This window comes from Capricornis sumatraensis, chromosome 8 (assembly GCF_032405125.1).
Source record: "Capricornis sumatraensis isolate serow.1 chromosome 8, serow.2, whole genome shotgun sequence".
Lineage (NCBI taxonomy): Eukaryota > Metazoa > Chordata > Mammalia > Artiodactyla > Bovidae > Capricornis > Capricornis sumatraensis.
This window is the reverse complement of record NC_091076.1, coordinates 95,580,371-95,594,668: the sequence shown is the minus strand read 5'-3', so window position 1 is coordinate 95,594,668 and position 14,298 is coordinate 95,580,371. Positions and strand designations below refer to the sequence as shown.

Here is a 14,298-nt window from a genome sequence, read left to right as displayed (position 1 = left end):
TTAAAGAGTCTGTAAGATACCAGCAGTAGCCCCAGTTTCAGCCCACCTGGCTAAATGTTGTTTTGGCTTTTGGTCTGGAGAAGGCCCTGTGTATTCACCAGGTGCTATTACTGATGGCAGGTTCAGCACTTGAGTTGTGTCTGAGCTGGGGCAGTTTGTACAGTTTTACTTTCTCTGCATCTCTCCTCCTTTTGGGGTTTCTCTGTCTGTATTTATGGTAGAACTTCCCCACCCAGTATGTAAATATCTCAGATTTTAGTCTGGCAGCTAATTGCATATACTTGCCAATGGAATCCTGATATCTCCTTATTTAGCATGGGGCCAGGAAGCCAAAAATGGAAGAGGCTGAGGCGACTAGGCAGAAACATGGATTCAGGAGAATAGTGGTGACCTTATCGTACACGTGTGACTACCTGTGGGAAAGAATGTGTGCAAGAGAAGTGAAAGATGTGTGTGTATTTAAATTAAAGCAGAGTCGACTGAAACTGGTCAAGTTACAACTGGTATGGCATAGCCTTTGTCAGGGTCAGTATGTTGTTAAGAGAGTTAGCTGCGAGTAGTAATTAGTGCATTAAGAACTGTCTGTAAAAAAACAAAAAACAAACTACATTAAAGGCTGTAGGTATTTTCTTCTGAAATGTTAGAGGTAGCCCATGCAGTCAGCTGTGGAATGAGTTGAAATGCTTTGTGAATCACAGTACCTGAGATAAATTGGTGAAAATTTGTCATTAGTTCAGACCCCAGCAATGTCCTGAGTGATGTGGAAAAGCTCTATAAGCTTTGAGGAGGAAGAGGGGCTGATTCAGAGAAAGTGCAGGACTACTGCAGTACATCCACAACGTCCTGGGCCCCTGTGACTCAAATCCACGACATGACAATCTGTCAGACAGAATGATATGCTTGCATCAAAGCCCTTCATATCAATAGAATTCTGAGCAAATGTTTTAAAAGAGCCAAGCATTATTTTTAATGACTTCTAGAAATCACCTGAGTTTGCCTCATGGGCTGCTGTTAGTCCAGTCTTCAAAAAAGAGCAAAGAACCACAGTAGAACAGCTTCTAAACTTTTCCATTGTCTCTTCCATTTCTCCTCTGTTTCATCCCTCACCCGCCACTCCGCATACACACGGCGCCAATGCTGACCCCTCTTCCTTTTAATTCCTACAGACTGTGTTAGTTCCTGCAGTGTTCCTAGATTTTCTCTGTGCCTGACTTCCCTGGTGGCTCAGACCAGGGTAAAAGCTCAGGCTCAGGGTGGTAAAAGCGTCTGCCTTCCTTATAATTGATATGCTCTGCTTAGAACACTTGCTTCCCTCTTTCCTAGTGAATTCTTCATCCTTCAGTTCTCAGCTTAAATGTCACTTCCTGAATTTAGGAGACCATCATCGACTTCATAAGCTCTTACATCAGTCACAATAGGCTAAATTATGCTGTGATAATGAATAGGCCCCCAAATCTCAGGGGCTTAACACTACAGAGTTTATTTCTTGCTCACACTGCATGTCCACCATAACTCAGAGAGGAAGCTCTGCTGCAGCTTCTCAGAGACTCAAGCTAATAGGTAATAGTGGCTCCATCGCACGTGTGATTCTGTGATAGCCAAGGCAGGAGAATGAGCCAAGCCCTGGCTCTTGAAGCTTCTTTCAGAAAGTGAAGTAGTCTACTCCCATTTCAGTCCCAAGGCAAACCCCATAATCATCCCTGACTCGAGAGGGGTTGAGAAAGTACAGTCTGACCACGTGCCAGAACGAGTAGGATGTGCATGGTGTCACCCTGGCCCCCACAGCTGCTGTGCTGGGCTACCTCATCCGCTTATACCTCTGCTAACACCATCACGCTGTGCTTCATCGTAGTTACCCGTGACCTTAGTTATTACTCTCTCCATTGCCTTCATTAGTGCTTGACACATGATATGAGTTTAAAAATATTTGTTAAATGAGTTAGCAGAACAGCGCTCCAAGATTCAGTCCTCGGCCCTTTATTCTGCATCTACCATTTCTCCGTGAAGACTTCTTTCCTCTCGTGGTTTCAGCATTATGAGATGTCCATACTCTGACTTCAGTCATGCATCTCCAACTACTGCCCTGATATGTCTACTTGACTTTAATGCATAAGTTTCAGTGTATTCCTTCAGTAAGTATCTATTGATCACTTTCTGATAAGGCATCGTATTAAGTGACATGGATACAGAGATAAATACAACAGTACTTGCCTTCAAAGAGCTAGCAATCTGGTGTAATACAGGGAAGAATACTATGAATCCGTAATATATACACAATACAGAATGCTATACTGAAGGGGCAGAGAGGCAAGTAACTTAGGACAAGGTGAAATTAGAACTTTGTGTTGTTTCAACCATTGAATCCATTGAGCAGATAAGATTACTAAATACTCTTCCGTGCTGGGTACAGGGGGGTAACATGAATAAAGGTTTTATCCACCTCACAATCCAATGAGGAGACAGATGGCTAAGGATGAAAGGGTAGATGACTGACGGGTACAGGGGATGGTGCAAAGGAAAGCAGCAGAGGCTTTCTTTCCCACGTGTACGCAGGAGATGTTTATTAGGCACCAGTGAAGCATCAGACCCTGAACACATGATGCTAAAGAAGACAGTTCCTACCTTAAAGAATATACAGTGTGTTAGGGAGAAACTTACCATGTAGATTGTCAGATGAGTTGACATTTTGCTTTTGGGTTTATTTTTGTTGATGAGTTTTTTGGGGCTTATTTCTTTATTTAATTTTGCATCTTTGAGAGTGACTTTGGAGCATAGGAAAGACCATGTGTAGCTAGTCAGAGGTCTAAAAAATTAACATTCAACATATTAAAATTATATAATTTAGAATCTATTTTTTCAACACAAAAGAAAACTTAAACTTTAAAAGAATCCTCTTATTTTATTCTAAGTAAAAGGTAGCTCAAAAAGAGATTTTTACAACTTCAATTTCTTTAAATATTTTAAACTGTATTTAGACATGTAAAATGTTTTATTTTCTCTTCGAAGTACTTCAGTTGTTTAACAAACAAAACATTCTAAGTTTCAAAGTAAATCTATAATTACATTTATTTAATAAAATTAACAATATGGTGGCATAGTGGTAAAGAATCTGCCTACAAGTACAGGAGAAGCTAGAGACATTGGTTCAATATCTGGGTTGGGAAGATCCCCTGAAGGAGGAAATGGCAACCTGCTCCAATATTCTTGCCTGGAAAATTCCATGGACAGAGGAGCTTGGCGGGCTACAGTCCATGGGGTTGCACAGAGTCAGACATGACTGAGCACACACACACAAAAAAAATAATATAATTATGGTGAATCTCAGATTACTATTTGCAAGGCTATTGAAGTTATACTTCACCTTCAAGCATAAAGTTTATCAAAATTAATTAGCCAACTGCATGTTTTAAATTGAACTAGCAAGGCTAATCTATTAATCTAACATAGTAAATTTTCTTAATTGTCACAAATGCTTTAAAGACCATGTATTCACAGGTTGTCTTTAAACATAATATGAAAAAGATTAATATTGTAGGTTTAATTTACTTTGTTCCTGTACCTAATTCTTTTTTTAATTAATTTATTTTTTAAATATAAATTTATTTATTTAAATTGGAGGTTAATTACTTTACAGTATTGTATTGATTTTGCCACACATCAACATGAATCCGCCAGAGGAATACACGTGTTCCCCATCCTGGACCCCCGTCCCTCCTCCCCCCTACCATCTTCTGTAGTTAAAAGGTACCCAGTAGGAATGTCATGCTACTACCAAGCAAAATCAGGAGAGTGGTGGTTACCATCTTGGTGCACTGAGGTTACTCATCAGTCAGATTGGACTGGAATGCAGGGATTAATTCTTAGCGATGACACCAGTGGGCTACACTGAGCGCTGGAATAGAAACTGACAACATTTACAAAAACACTGGTCTCAAGGCTTTGAGCACTTATATTCAACTTAAAAAAGAATATATTCTTCTATCTGGCTTGAAATTGCTACTTCCTTGCCAGGATATAACAACCTCCTCCACTGCTTGCTTCATTTCCATTTATTTGGCTATCTTAATTCACTGTCATCTTTTGTCTAGTTCTGGTGATGCCTCTATCTGATATTTTATACCTAACTTTAATTCTTTTGTAGACACTTTGGCTGTTACAGTCTGATTTGAGCTGACAGAATTCTCTGCTTTCAATGTTATTCCTGTTTGACAGGGCCACAGTTCCTACTACTAATAATATGACATTCAGTTTTACCCTGCACATTCCTGTGGCTCCATTTAGCCCTTGAGTCATAGCACTGAAGTAATGCCCCTGACAGAGAGAGGAGAGACCATTGTGATAAACTTGATGGATTTGTCAGTTGATTAATTCCAGTTTTTCCGAGCATGCCCCAGTGTGACACATCCAGCCCTTGGAGCTGAAAGCCTCCCCCATGGTCAGCTGTGATCCAGCTGTGATGTCCTGGGCAAGTCATTTAACTGCTTCAGGTCTCCATTTCCTCACTTTTAAATTTGTAAGAACTCTTAAATTTCTAAAGTCCTATTATCTACTAGTCTAGTTTTGTGTAGTCAGAAATATTGGGTGGGACTTCCCTGGTGGCACAGTGGTTAAGAATCCACCTGCCAGTGCAGGAGACATGGGTTCAGTGCCCTAGTCTGGGAAGATCCCACGTGCCATGGAGCAGTTAAGCCCATTCACCACAACTGAGCCTGCATGCTGCAACTGCTGAAGCCTGTCCACCACCCATCCCCTCTTGCTGCAGCTAGAGAAAGCCCTCACAAAGCAACAAAGACCCAGCACAGCTGTAAATAAATAAAACTTTTTAAAAAGAATAGAAATATTGGATGTTTTACTGTGTTTTGGGACGGGGGTGGGCGGGGGGCATTGGTCAAGAATTAGCTAAATTTTATCTTCTTGGAAATTCTTGTAATTTTTGAAGGCAGTGAGATAATCCATGGTTTTGCTTTTCTTCTAGATCTTTGATGATGCATACAAATCCCAACTCAGTTGTGTGGTTGTGGATGACATTGAGAGACTGCTTGGTGAGTCATCACTTCTGCCATTGTACTATCCTTGCCACATTACAGCTAGTGTCTCACAATTACAAGAGAAAATACAGGCATTTATAATCCATAGGGCAGTAGAAATAGCTTTATCTAATAAGGAAATATAACTTCTCTTATATCTGAAGTCAGCAGTGGTATCAGTGGTAAATATGCCTTATGACCATAACTATAAGGGTCCATGTCTCATATTTTGTATCTTCCACAAAGTTCCCTGACCATAATAAATGATTAGTAATTTTCATTGATGGATGTATTCTATCTCAGAGCTATATTCTATCTCAGAGCTGCCTGTAGCTCAGAGGTTCCATTTGCTAACTTAGTTCCATTTAACTAAGGAAAGAAGAGCTTAGGGTTGGAGTGAAATGTACAAGTTAGCAGTAACACTTGGGGCAGAAGTTGTCAGCTCTCTGTCTCAGTTTCCATTCAGATGAAGCAGAGACTGTATTCTCTTCCTTAGTTATCCCACAGAGTAAATGTAAAGACAGAAATGAGATAATGTTGTGAAAGTTAAAAACATTCCGAAAGTTACAAGTGCCCTACAGTAATTTTTCAAAATAGCTATTAAACATTTCCTATGTTTAAATGCACTGCTATAGAATACAAAGATAAATAAAACATTCCCTGTACTCAGCTCATAAGGTGTGCTGCTAAGTCACTTCAGTCGTGTCTGACTCTGTGCGACCCCATAGATGGCAGCCCACCAGGCTCCCCCGTCCCTGAGATTCTCCAGGCAAGAACACTGGAGTGGGTTGCCATTTCCTTCTCCAATACATGAAAGGGAAAAGTGAAAGTGAAGCCGCTCAGTCGTGTCTGACTCTTCGCGACCCCATGGACTGTGGCTTACCAGGCTCCTCTGTCCATGGGATTTTCCAGGCAAGAGTACTGGAGTGGGGTGCCATTGCGTATTCCACAAATAAATGCCAAAACAGTGTTGTTACTCTTATTCTGCACACAAAGTAGATAAATCTGGGATAAATTCATTATAACAATGGCTCAGGATGCTGTAACAAAATTGATTGAAATTGATCCCATCTGGTAACTTAATAAATATCTGAAGATACTACCAATGCCTGGTTAACAAACCCCTTCTTCCTTAAGGGGTCTATAATGGTGTAGTAATGACTTCATATTAACTGTTCTTACTACAGTTCCCTCATGATTTTGAGACTTATTTTATGTCCTCTATGATCTATTTTCCTGTTTCCTAAGGCAGTGTTTGTTATAAAACAAAGTAGGTATATGTAAGAGGTCTTCTTAAATAGATAGTTTTATCTGGTGACCTGGGTTTTGGATCTGCTATTTTTTGATACATTTCATTTTAGTTTCTGGGATTATTTCTTTAAAAGCTTTTGGGCACATACTCATAGCTCTGCATAAATTCCTTTATCTAAACACAATTGAGATGTGTGGTCATAGCAACAGTACTATGTCAGGAATGTTTGCCCTCCGAGTATATTTTCACTTGTATGAATAGTTATTATCCATTCATGTTGGTTCATTTATTTGGTAAGCATTTCCTGAGCCCTTACCACTGGGCTAGAATCATTAGGGCTTCAGAAAAATAGTAAGATGCTGTCATTATGACATACATCAGCAAAAATTAATATAAAGTAGAACATGCCATGTGTTCTGGGTTTTCAGAAAAGGGAAGATCACTTTTGACTTCAGAGGGCTGTTGCTGGAAGGCAGCTCTAAGCATCGGGCAAGGGTGCACATGTGGTATGCAAAGAAAGCAGAGGGGGTAACATTTGTGCCAAATCTTGAAGGATGAGTAGGAGCTTGACAGAAAGTTCTTTGAAAAATTCACTGTTCTTCACCATCTGTGGGCCAGTCTTCATGGCTTTACCATCATTTCAGTTGTGTCAAAGTACCGTACTTCCATTATTACTGCTTGTTACTTCCCCTTCTATCCATTTTCTAGTATCTTGTTTTGTTGCCTTGTGTAGTCATCTGTATTGCCAAGGTTTGCAGTAGCTTCTTGGAAATGTTTAGTCAATAGACCTGGGGATTTTTTTTCCCGTATAAAAAAAACTGTCTCTGAATATCAAAGATGTCTACACAAGCACAAAATGGATATTTAGAAGCTTTTCTCTTGTTATCGTTAGTTCCACGACTTTTATTTAGGACTGTTTTTACTTTTGATGCAGAAAAATCTGTTTGGAATATGTGCATATGTATATCGAATCCCTAAACACCGCAATGTTTCTCTTTCAGATTATGTCCCTATTGGCCCTCGATTTTCTAATCTGGTACTGCAGGCTCTTCTTGTGTTACTGAAAAAGGCGCCTCCGCAGGTAAAAATAATATAAGGAACATTTTCACAGAGTTGTTCCAGTATATTATACAATGGTGCACTCTCTAAATAAGCAGAATTATCAAAAACTTGTAAAATTCTCTTGTCGAAGGGATTTTGCAAGGTCATCCAGTCTGGCCCTCTGTCTTAAGGTAAATAATTTTCTTAATCACTACTCTGAAGCAGAGAAGTTTTCCATTTTTTTCTGAAAATCTCAAAATTCCAGTTTCAGTTAGTATTCTGTTTTGTTCCTTTATAAGTTCACCACCATATTACACATCCCTTCCCACCCCTTCTCTCATGAGCGATATTAATACATGATATTAATGTAGAAGTGATTAAATACATGTTCCCATTTGTTCCATCTTTCATAGATTTTTCTAAGAATTTGTATTTGGGGAAATTTATGTCCTGCAGGGAGTTTTGTTTTGTTTTTAGTTTTTACAGATGAGTTTGCATTTTTCTCATGTCACGTGGCACTTTTGAAGGGTGAGTTTATAGCCAGGATCTTGGTTCCCATGTTTCCATTTTTACTGATCTGGCTGTTGGAGACTGGTGATTTTGATAGCTTAACACATTTAAACTGACCTATGAGGGTTGGTTAAATATGTTAATTACGGAGAGGCTGCCAGAGCATGTTCGGCTATGAATTCTCTTGGTCGATTCTGCATGTTGTAATCTTGAAGAAATGCCAATCAAAGGCAGATACAAAGGGGTGAAGTACTAACTTAAAAAACTGTATGGGAATTCCATATTTGAAGGTAGAGACATTAAGTTGTATGGGAAATATTTGCTGGTAAGCTGGTGAATCTGATACTTAAGTTAACAGTTAAAATTGTGTGTGTATGTGTCAGATCTAAAGGTAGAGGACTTGTCTTGATTTCCGAGGGTTTATTTTTTTTTTTTCTTAGATTAGTGAAAAGAAATATAACCTACAACAGTCTTGAAAACTTACTGCATATTTGCACTGTGAAGGATTTTTTACATCGTTTTTCTGTAAACTGTTACTCCCAATAGTTGAAGTTTTAAGCTATATTAAAGCTGAAAATAGAGAAGTGAGTGTTCAGATTAACAAATGAATCCCAGAATCTTGAATAAAGACTTAGGAATAACTGTTTCTTTTTTATAAAAATAATTGTAAGACCTTTGAAGAAAGGAACATTATTACCATAATTAAAAAGTCAGGGGAATTCCCTGGATGTACAGTGGTTAGGACTCTAGTCTCTCACTGCACCATTCGACCCTTGGTTAGGAAACTAAAAAAAAAAAAATCCCACAAGCCATGTGGCATGGCCAAGGGGAAAAAAAGTCAATAACAAGTGTTGGCATGCAGATGGAGAAATTGGATCCTTATACAGTGCTGGTGGGAATAGGTAAACTGTGCAACCTTTGGGAAACAGTCTAGCACTCAAAAGCTTAAAGATAGGGTTACTACATGCCCTGGCAATTCTATTTCTAGGTATATACCACACAGAAATGAAAATACATATCCACACAAGAACTTTTAATGAGTGTTCATGGAAACATTATTCATAATAGCCAAAAAGTGGAAACAACCCAAATGTTCATCAAATAAAATAAATGTGGTATATACATACAATGGAGAAGTATTCAGCCTTTTACAAAAATGCTGAGTACTAGCTATAACATGAATGAACCTTGAAAACATGATAAGCAAAAGAAGCCAGTCACAAAAGACTACATATTGTGTGATTCCATTTATATGAAATACCTAGAATTAGCAAGTCTGTAGAGACAGAAAACAGATCAGTGTTTGCCCAAGATGGGAGGAGTGAGGGGTGAGCAGAATGAGAGGTGACTGCTGGTGGACCGTGGGTTCTTTGGGGCCTGATAAATATGTTCTAAAACTGAGTCCAGTGGTAGTTGCATGTATCTGTGCAATCTACTAACAACCATTGAACTGTACAGTTTAAGTCAGTGAACTTTGTGTTAATAGGGGTTACATCTTAATAAAATGGTTACGACAGATAGTTTCAGAAGCTTAAATGAAGAAAGGAGGATTCTATGAAGAGCTGGATGTAAGGAGTAAGCGTACATGGCCCAACTTGGGAGAAATCTTAGAAACAGGAGTTGGATCATTAGAAAGGGATGTGGAACAAATTTCTCTAAGGATTGGAAAGGAAGAATATAGGAACATGTAAGAAGTAAAAGGCAGATCTGGTTGCCTTAGTGATCGGAAGTGGCGGGGATTCTAATAAAATACCAGCCTGTCCTTAATCAGAATTGGGTGGCTCTGAGCTGGACTGCTAGATGACCTGCTGTGTAAGCGAGTCAGTGGCAGAAGAAACAAATGCTTAAGATATTTCTAGTTGGCATATATTTAACAAAATAAAAATGTGGTTTCTCTGTACCATCTTACTTTTTAAATTAGTTTGTATCCTCTGAAGAAAATAAGGGAGAATTTTTCAAGGTGATCCAGTGTCAAGACTATTTGTCGTTCTGAAGTAGAAGCCTTCACTTTGCCAAAGCATTATATATAGGCTTTTCAGCTGCTTGCAGTTAAATATTAAAAGTATATGAATCCCAATGTTGTAGGGATGCGTGGACTATTAGTAGAAAGCTATTATTTTATCACTGTCAAGGAAACAGAAAAGTTGTAGGCATTTTTCTTTAAAAAGAGGAACTGTACATGCATACAATACAGTAACCATTATCAGTCACAGAATCTTTAATTTTGCATTTGTTGTAATTCAGCTTTCACATAGAAAAATTGTGTGTGCATGTGTGCACATGCTGAAATAAAAGGATCCCTTCAAGGGCACTGTGTTGTTATGGATCAAGATATTCTCTTTTCTACTTCTCCCCATCCCCCATCTCCCCTCCCTCATTGTAAATTGGCTTATTAAAACTGGTTCACAAGCCCTCCTTTTTTCCTTTTGTGATTGCTTTGGTCTTGGATTTTCAGTGTAGGACTAAAAATTCAAGTCAGATTTCAGTTACTAGGATAATTTTCTTTGAATTTTAAATTTTTGTAAGTAAATGCATAGATTTTTAATGAACCCAGTATTCAGTGGATTTGCTTTCAGTTTAGCTGGAGAGTTAATTTCATGATTGATTTATTAGCCCTTTGAAAGTATAAAAAGTGGTATCTGTAGTCCATGAAGACTGAAAAACATCATCACATTTTGTTTAGCATCTTTTTAAAACCAATTAAAAGCTTTTCTAAAATGGATTGAACAGGAGAAAATAAAACATGTTCCCGAGGTCTTTATTTCAATCAAGTTTCCCTGTGTTCTGCAGGAGAAGAGATCGAGGGGGGATAGAAAAATTGAAAAGGGCTGTCCCAGCAGGGAGCCATGCCGGAGAAAAGGGCTGCTCTGAGAACTCAGCAGCAGTAGCTAAGAAAGCTCCCAGCCTGCTTCATCTACATGCAGAGTCACACAAGGCATGGGGGTGCTCACCGTCACCACAGAGGTTTCACATGTGCTTCCCTGCTGATTCCTGTGAAAAGCTAACAATTGGCTTGGAGGGTAAAAGACCACTGCAGTTCACCCTCCCTGAGCTGGACGTACAATTTGTCCAGTGTTAGGAAATGTCCGGCTTAGCAGTGAGAGGCTCGAAGACACCCCTCCTTCCAGTGAGATTCCTAAAGCCGGCTCTTTTGCTTGATGACACTAGGGCTCTTTTCAAGTTTTGCAGATTTATGGAAGTCGAGGGGAATGTGCTTTTCAGGATCAGGATGATGAAAGCCTTAGTCTCTTCCTGTCAAGAAAGAGGCAGTAGTAAGACAGTAAGGCCAGGTAAGCCCTCTTGCAAACTGTAACAAGAATGGCTTTGTTATTTTCCTCCTATTTCTCTTCTGGCACCTCCTTTTTTTTTTTCCTTCCGGGAGACAAAGTGCCTGAAAAGGAACTCCTCAGCTGTGAAATGACATAACTTCCTAGTTTCCTCAACAAGTGTGAGAGCAGTTAAGCCCATTAACCCGACTGCCTTAATGTTTACCTGACAGTTTTTGCAAATCAGTTTGGAAGACCTGATCCATATGTACCAGAGTAACCTTGTAACTTACAGAGAACCACTGCTTTTTCACTTCAGTGCTTCCCAGCCTCATATCCTGGCATATAGAAAATAATAACATCTGATGATATAGTTGGGTAAGTGGATGAGGTCAGTCACAGCTGGCCAGAGGTGCATCCCCACCAGGTGCTAACCGCCTTCCCAAGGGCTGAATAGTATTGATACCATAGAACACTCATAATTTATTCACAGCATTCCAGCTGGCAAAATCTTTGGAAACTGTGAACTTTTACAAAAGAAGACCACTCCAAATTAGTAGCAATATTACTGAAGTAGGACTCAAAAGACCTCACAGTTGTTAAGACTTTTAGCTAAAAAATAAAGTTGTTGAGAAAAATTCCTTCCTCACTGCTCTGGCACTTAGGAATATTAACCTGAGAAGAAAGAAGTAGGGCTTAGAGCTGGGAAGGGTGTAATAATGTGTGAACCAGTAAGACTCTTAGTAAATTCCTGATGGGAACTCAGGCAGACATGTTTGTTTCTCCATGGGTTTCATTTAAGGTCACCGATCTCTAGACAAAATTGCTTTTCCTGTAATCCTTATATGATATCTCAGTGCAATCTTACTTCAGATATGTTATTAGGAAGTCTTGGTGATATTAAGCAACTCCTCAGGCTTTGGGTTGCTTTAGCGAAATAAGCAAATAATGGAAGAGACTCCAAATCATGCAGGCCTAAACATGAATACCTCTCTGTCTATCTGTTCAAAATTAACTTGGGCTAATGACTATAATATGACTCAATAAGATATATAACCACTTTAGGAAAGAGGTTTAGTCATTTTGCCAGACACATTAATTGTAATCACTGATGTGGTGACTTTTGCATTAGACTTCTTTATTGAAAAAAATCTGGGTGATGATTGACAGTTTAGTAGCCCAGTTTTCCCATTTGTTAAGTCAGTGATATTAGATGGCTACCATAGTTTATAAATAAATTCTCTAAAAGTATACTTCACTTAGTAGATTATCTCAGAGAGTTCTGTGTAAGTTGAATATATATATATATATACACACACACACGTGTATAGAACAGTTTTAAGTTCATCAAAATCAGTGAAAGAAGTTTGAGTCCTTTATAAAATATTGCTATAAATATCTGCTAAATAAAACCATATTTTATTTTTTTGCCTTTTTTGTATTTTTTTTTAATTATTTATTTTAATTGGAGGCTAATTACTTTACAATATTGTGGTGGTTTTTGCCATACATTGACATGAATCAGCTGCAGTAAAACCATGTTTTCTAAATGGAGTTTTTGTTTTGTTTTTCAGTAGAGCACATCTACAATACAAATTAATACAAAAATTATAAGCTAGATATATACATACACACACCATTTATAGGTAACTCAAAATTCAATCTCTAAATTTTAATCATAGAGAAATGCTAATGTTGTTGAGACAAAATATTTTCTCATTGCCTTAAATATTGATGTATTACTGTGACATGACATCAGCATTAGAGAAGTGTTGATTCTACCATCCTAGTGTTCCATGAGGCCATGAATCTAGTTATGAGTGTACTCTCTGCACAGCTTACTCACTGTATTGGACTTGGAGTCAGAAAAACTGAGTTTGAGACTTAGCACGGACACCTGGCCTTATAGTCTTCAACTAGCCCCTTAACATCTTTGTGTCTATTTCTTCATCTGTAAAATGGCGATGATTCCTCCCTACCCCGGCCATGGACGGCCAGTGAACATTGTGTAAGTTCTGTGTAAACCTGTGGGCTGCACAGACGTAAGGTATTAATGCCTTATTGTGAAAAGCACAGAGTTACTGAGAAGTCGGAGTATAGTGTTGTCCACAGAGAATGTCATTTGTAAAGAATCTTATCCTTAAAAAAGGATCAGTGTTTTCTCTTGAGTGATTTGAATGTTCCCATTGCGTGGAGCCAGGGATTGACATCTAAGATTCTGTTTCTTCCTGTTTTCTTACTGTTTTAAAGTTCTTGGAGGTTTAGTATTTTATTAAGGCCGTTGTTTAGAACTGGAAATATATCTCCCAGTTGTTGTTTTAAGAAAAGAGGTGCCTTTAGATAGTCCACAGAACCTTTTTAGCATGTAAGTTGGGAAAAATAGGGAGTGTAACTGCTCTATATGGCACATTTCCACGGAAAGTGAATTCAGCGTTCCAAGTTGGAATGCCCAGGTTCAAATTCCTTCACTAGCAATACTGGCAAAAGAAATAGAGACACTCTACTTCCCCATCTCCCATTTGCTGAAATTCAGAAGCTTCCTGAGTCCTAAGACAAATACTTTGGTCTGGGGATTGGAGATCCCTATTATAAAAGGGAGAATGAAGTAGAAACAGGAATTTCGGAGTTCAGCAGCATGAGGAGTAGAGAGAGGGTCTGGGCTTCTGGTGGACTGTGGGGCTCTGAGGACACTGCCCATTACACTAGACCTTGGCCTCCAGGGACTGCCCCCCTACTGCCTTTTTGCCTACAGCTGCTTGTGACTAAAGTTCCCCTTTTTGCCTTCTAATCCAAGTGGAACAGAATAGCGCTTCACAGCTTCTCTCCTACGTTCCTGTCCCCAAAGCAAATACACAGGCCTTTGGAAATTCCTTGGGGTTTATACTTTTATGGCGTAACAGCTATTGAGTGAGAAGAACCACTAAGGAGGGCCTTACAAAGGTCTATCAATATTCCTGATAGTTATTAGAATATAGGTGGAACAAGGCCTTGATCTTTTTAAGTCACAACTTGGTCTGTAACCATTTTTCATCTTGACAGTCCTGCCTACCTCTCACATTGGGGAATGGCAAGAGTGCTTTTCACAGGGAAAGCTCCAGACTACCTGTATGGACCCACCATTCTGCTTTCCCTTCCTCCCGCTCTCTCTCCTTCCCCTCCTCTCTTCTCTGTCTTTCCAGACTTATTTAGGCCATATAGATAA

The 14,298-nt window shown here is 39.0% G+C and overlaps 1 protein-coding gene across 1 annotated transcript in view; it reads left to right on the top strand.

Moving 5' to 3' along the window:
- Positions 1–14,298, top strand: part of NSF (N-ethylmaleimide sensitive factor, vesicle fusing ATPase) — a 148,407-nt gene that overhangs the window by 116,706 nt on the left and 17,403 nt on the right. Inside the window, exons 16-17 of the mRNA XM_068976434.1 lie at positions 4,976–5,042; positions 7,281–7,360. Of these exons, the coding sequence (XP_068832535.1) occupies positions 4,976–5,042; positions 7,281–7,360 (147 nt within the window). The remainder of the gene's footprint in view (positions 1–4,975; positions 5,043–7,280; positions 7,361–14,298) is intronic.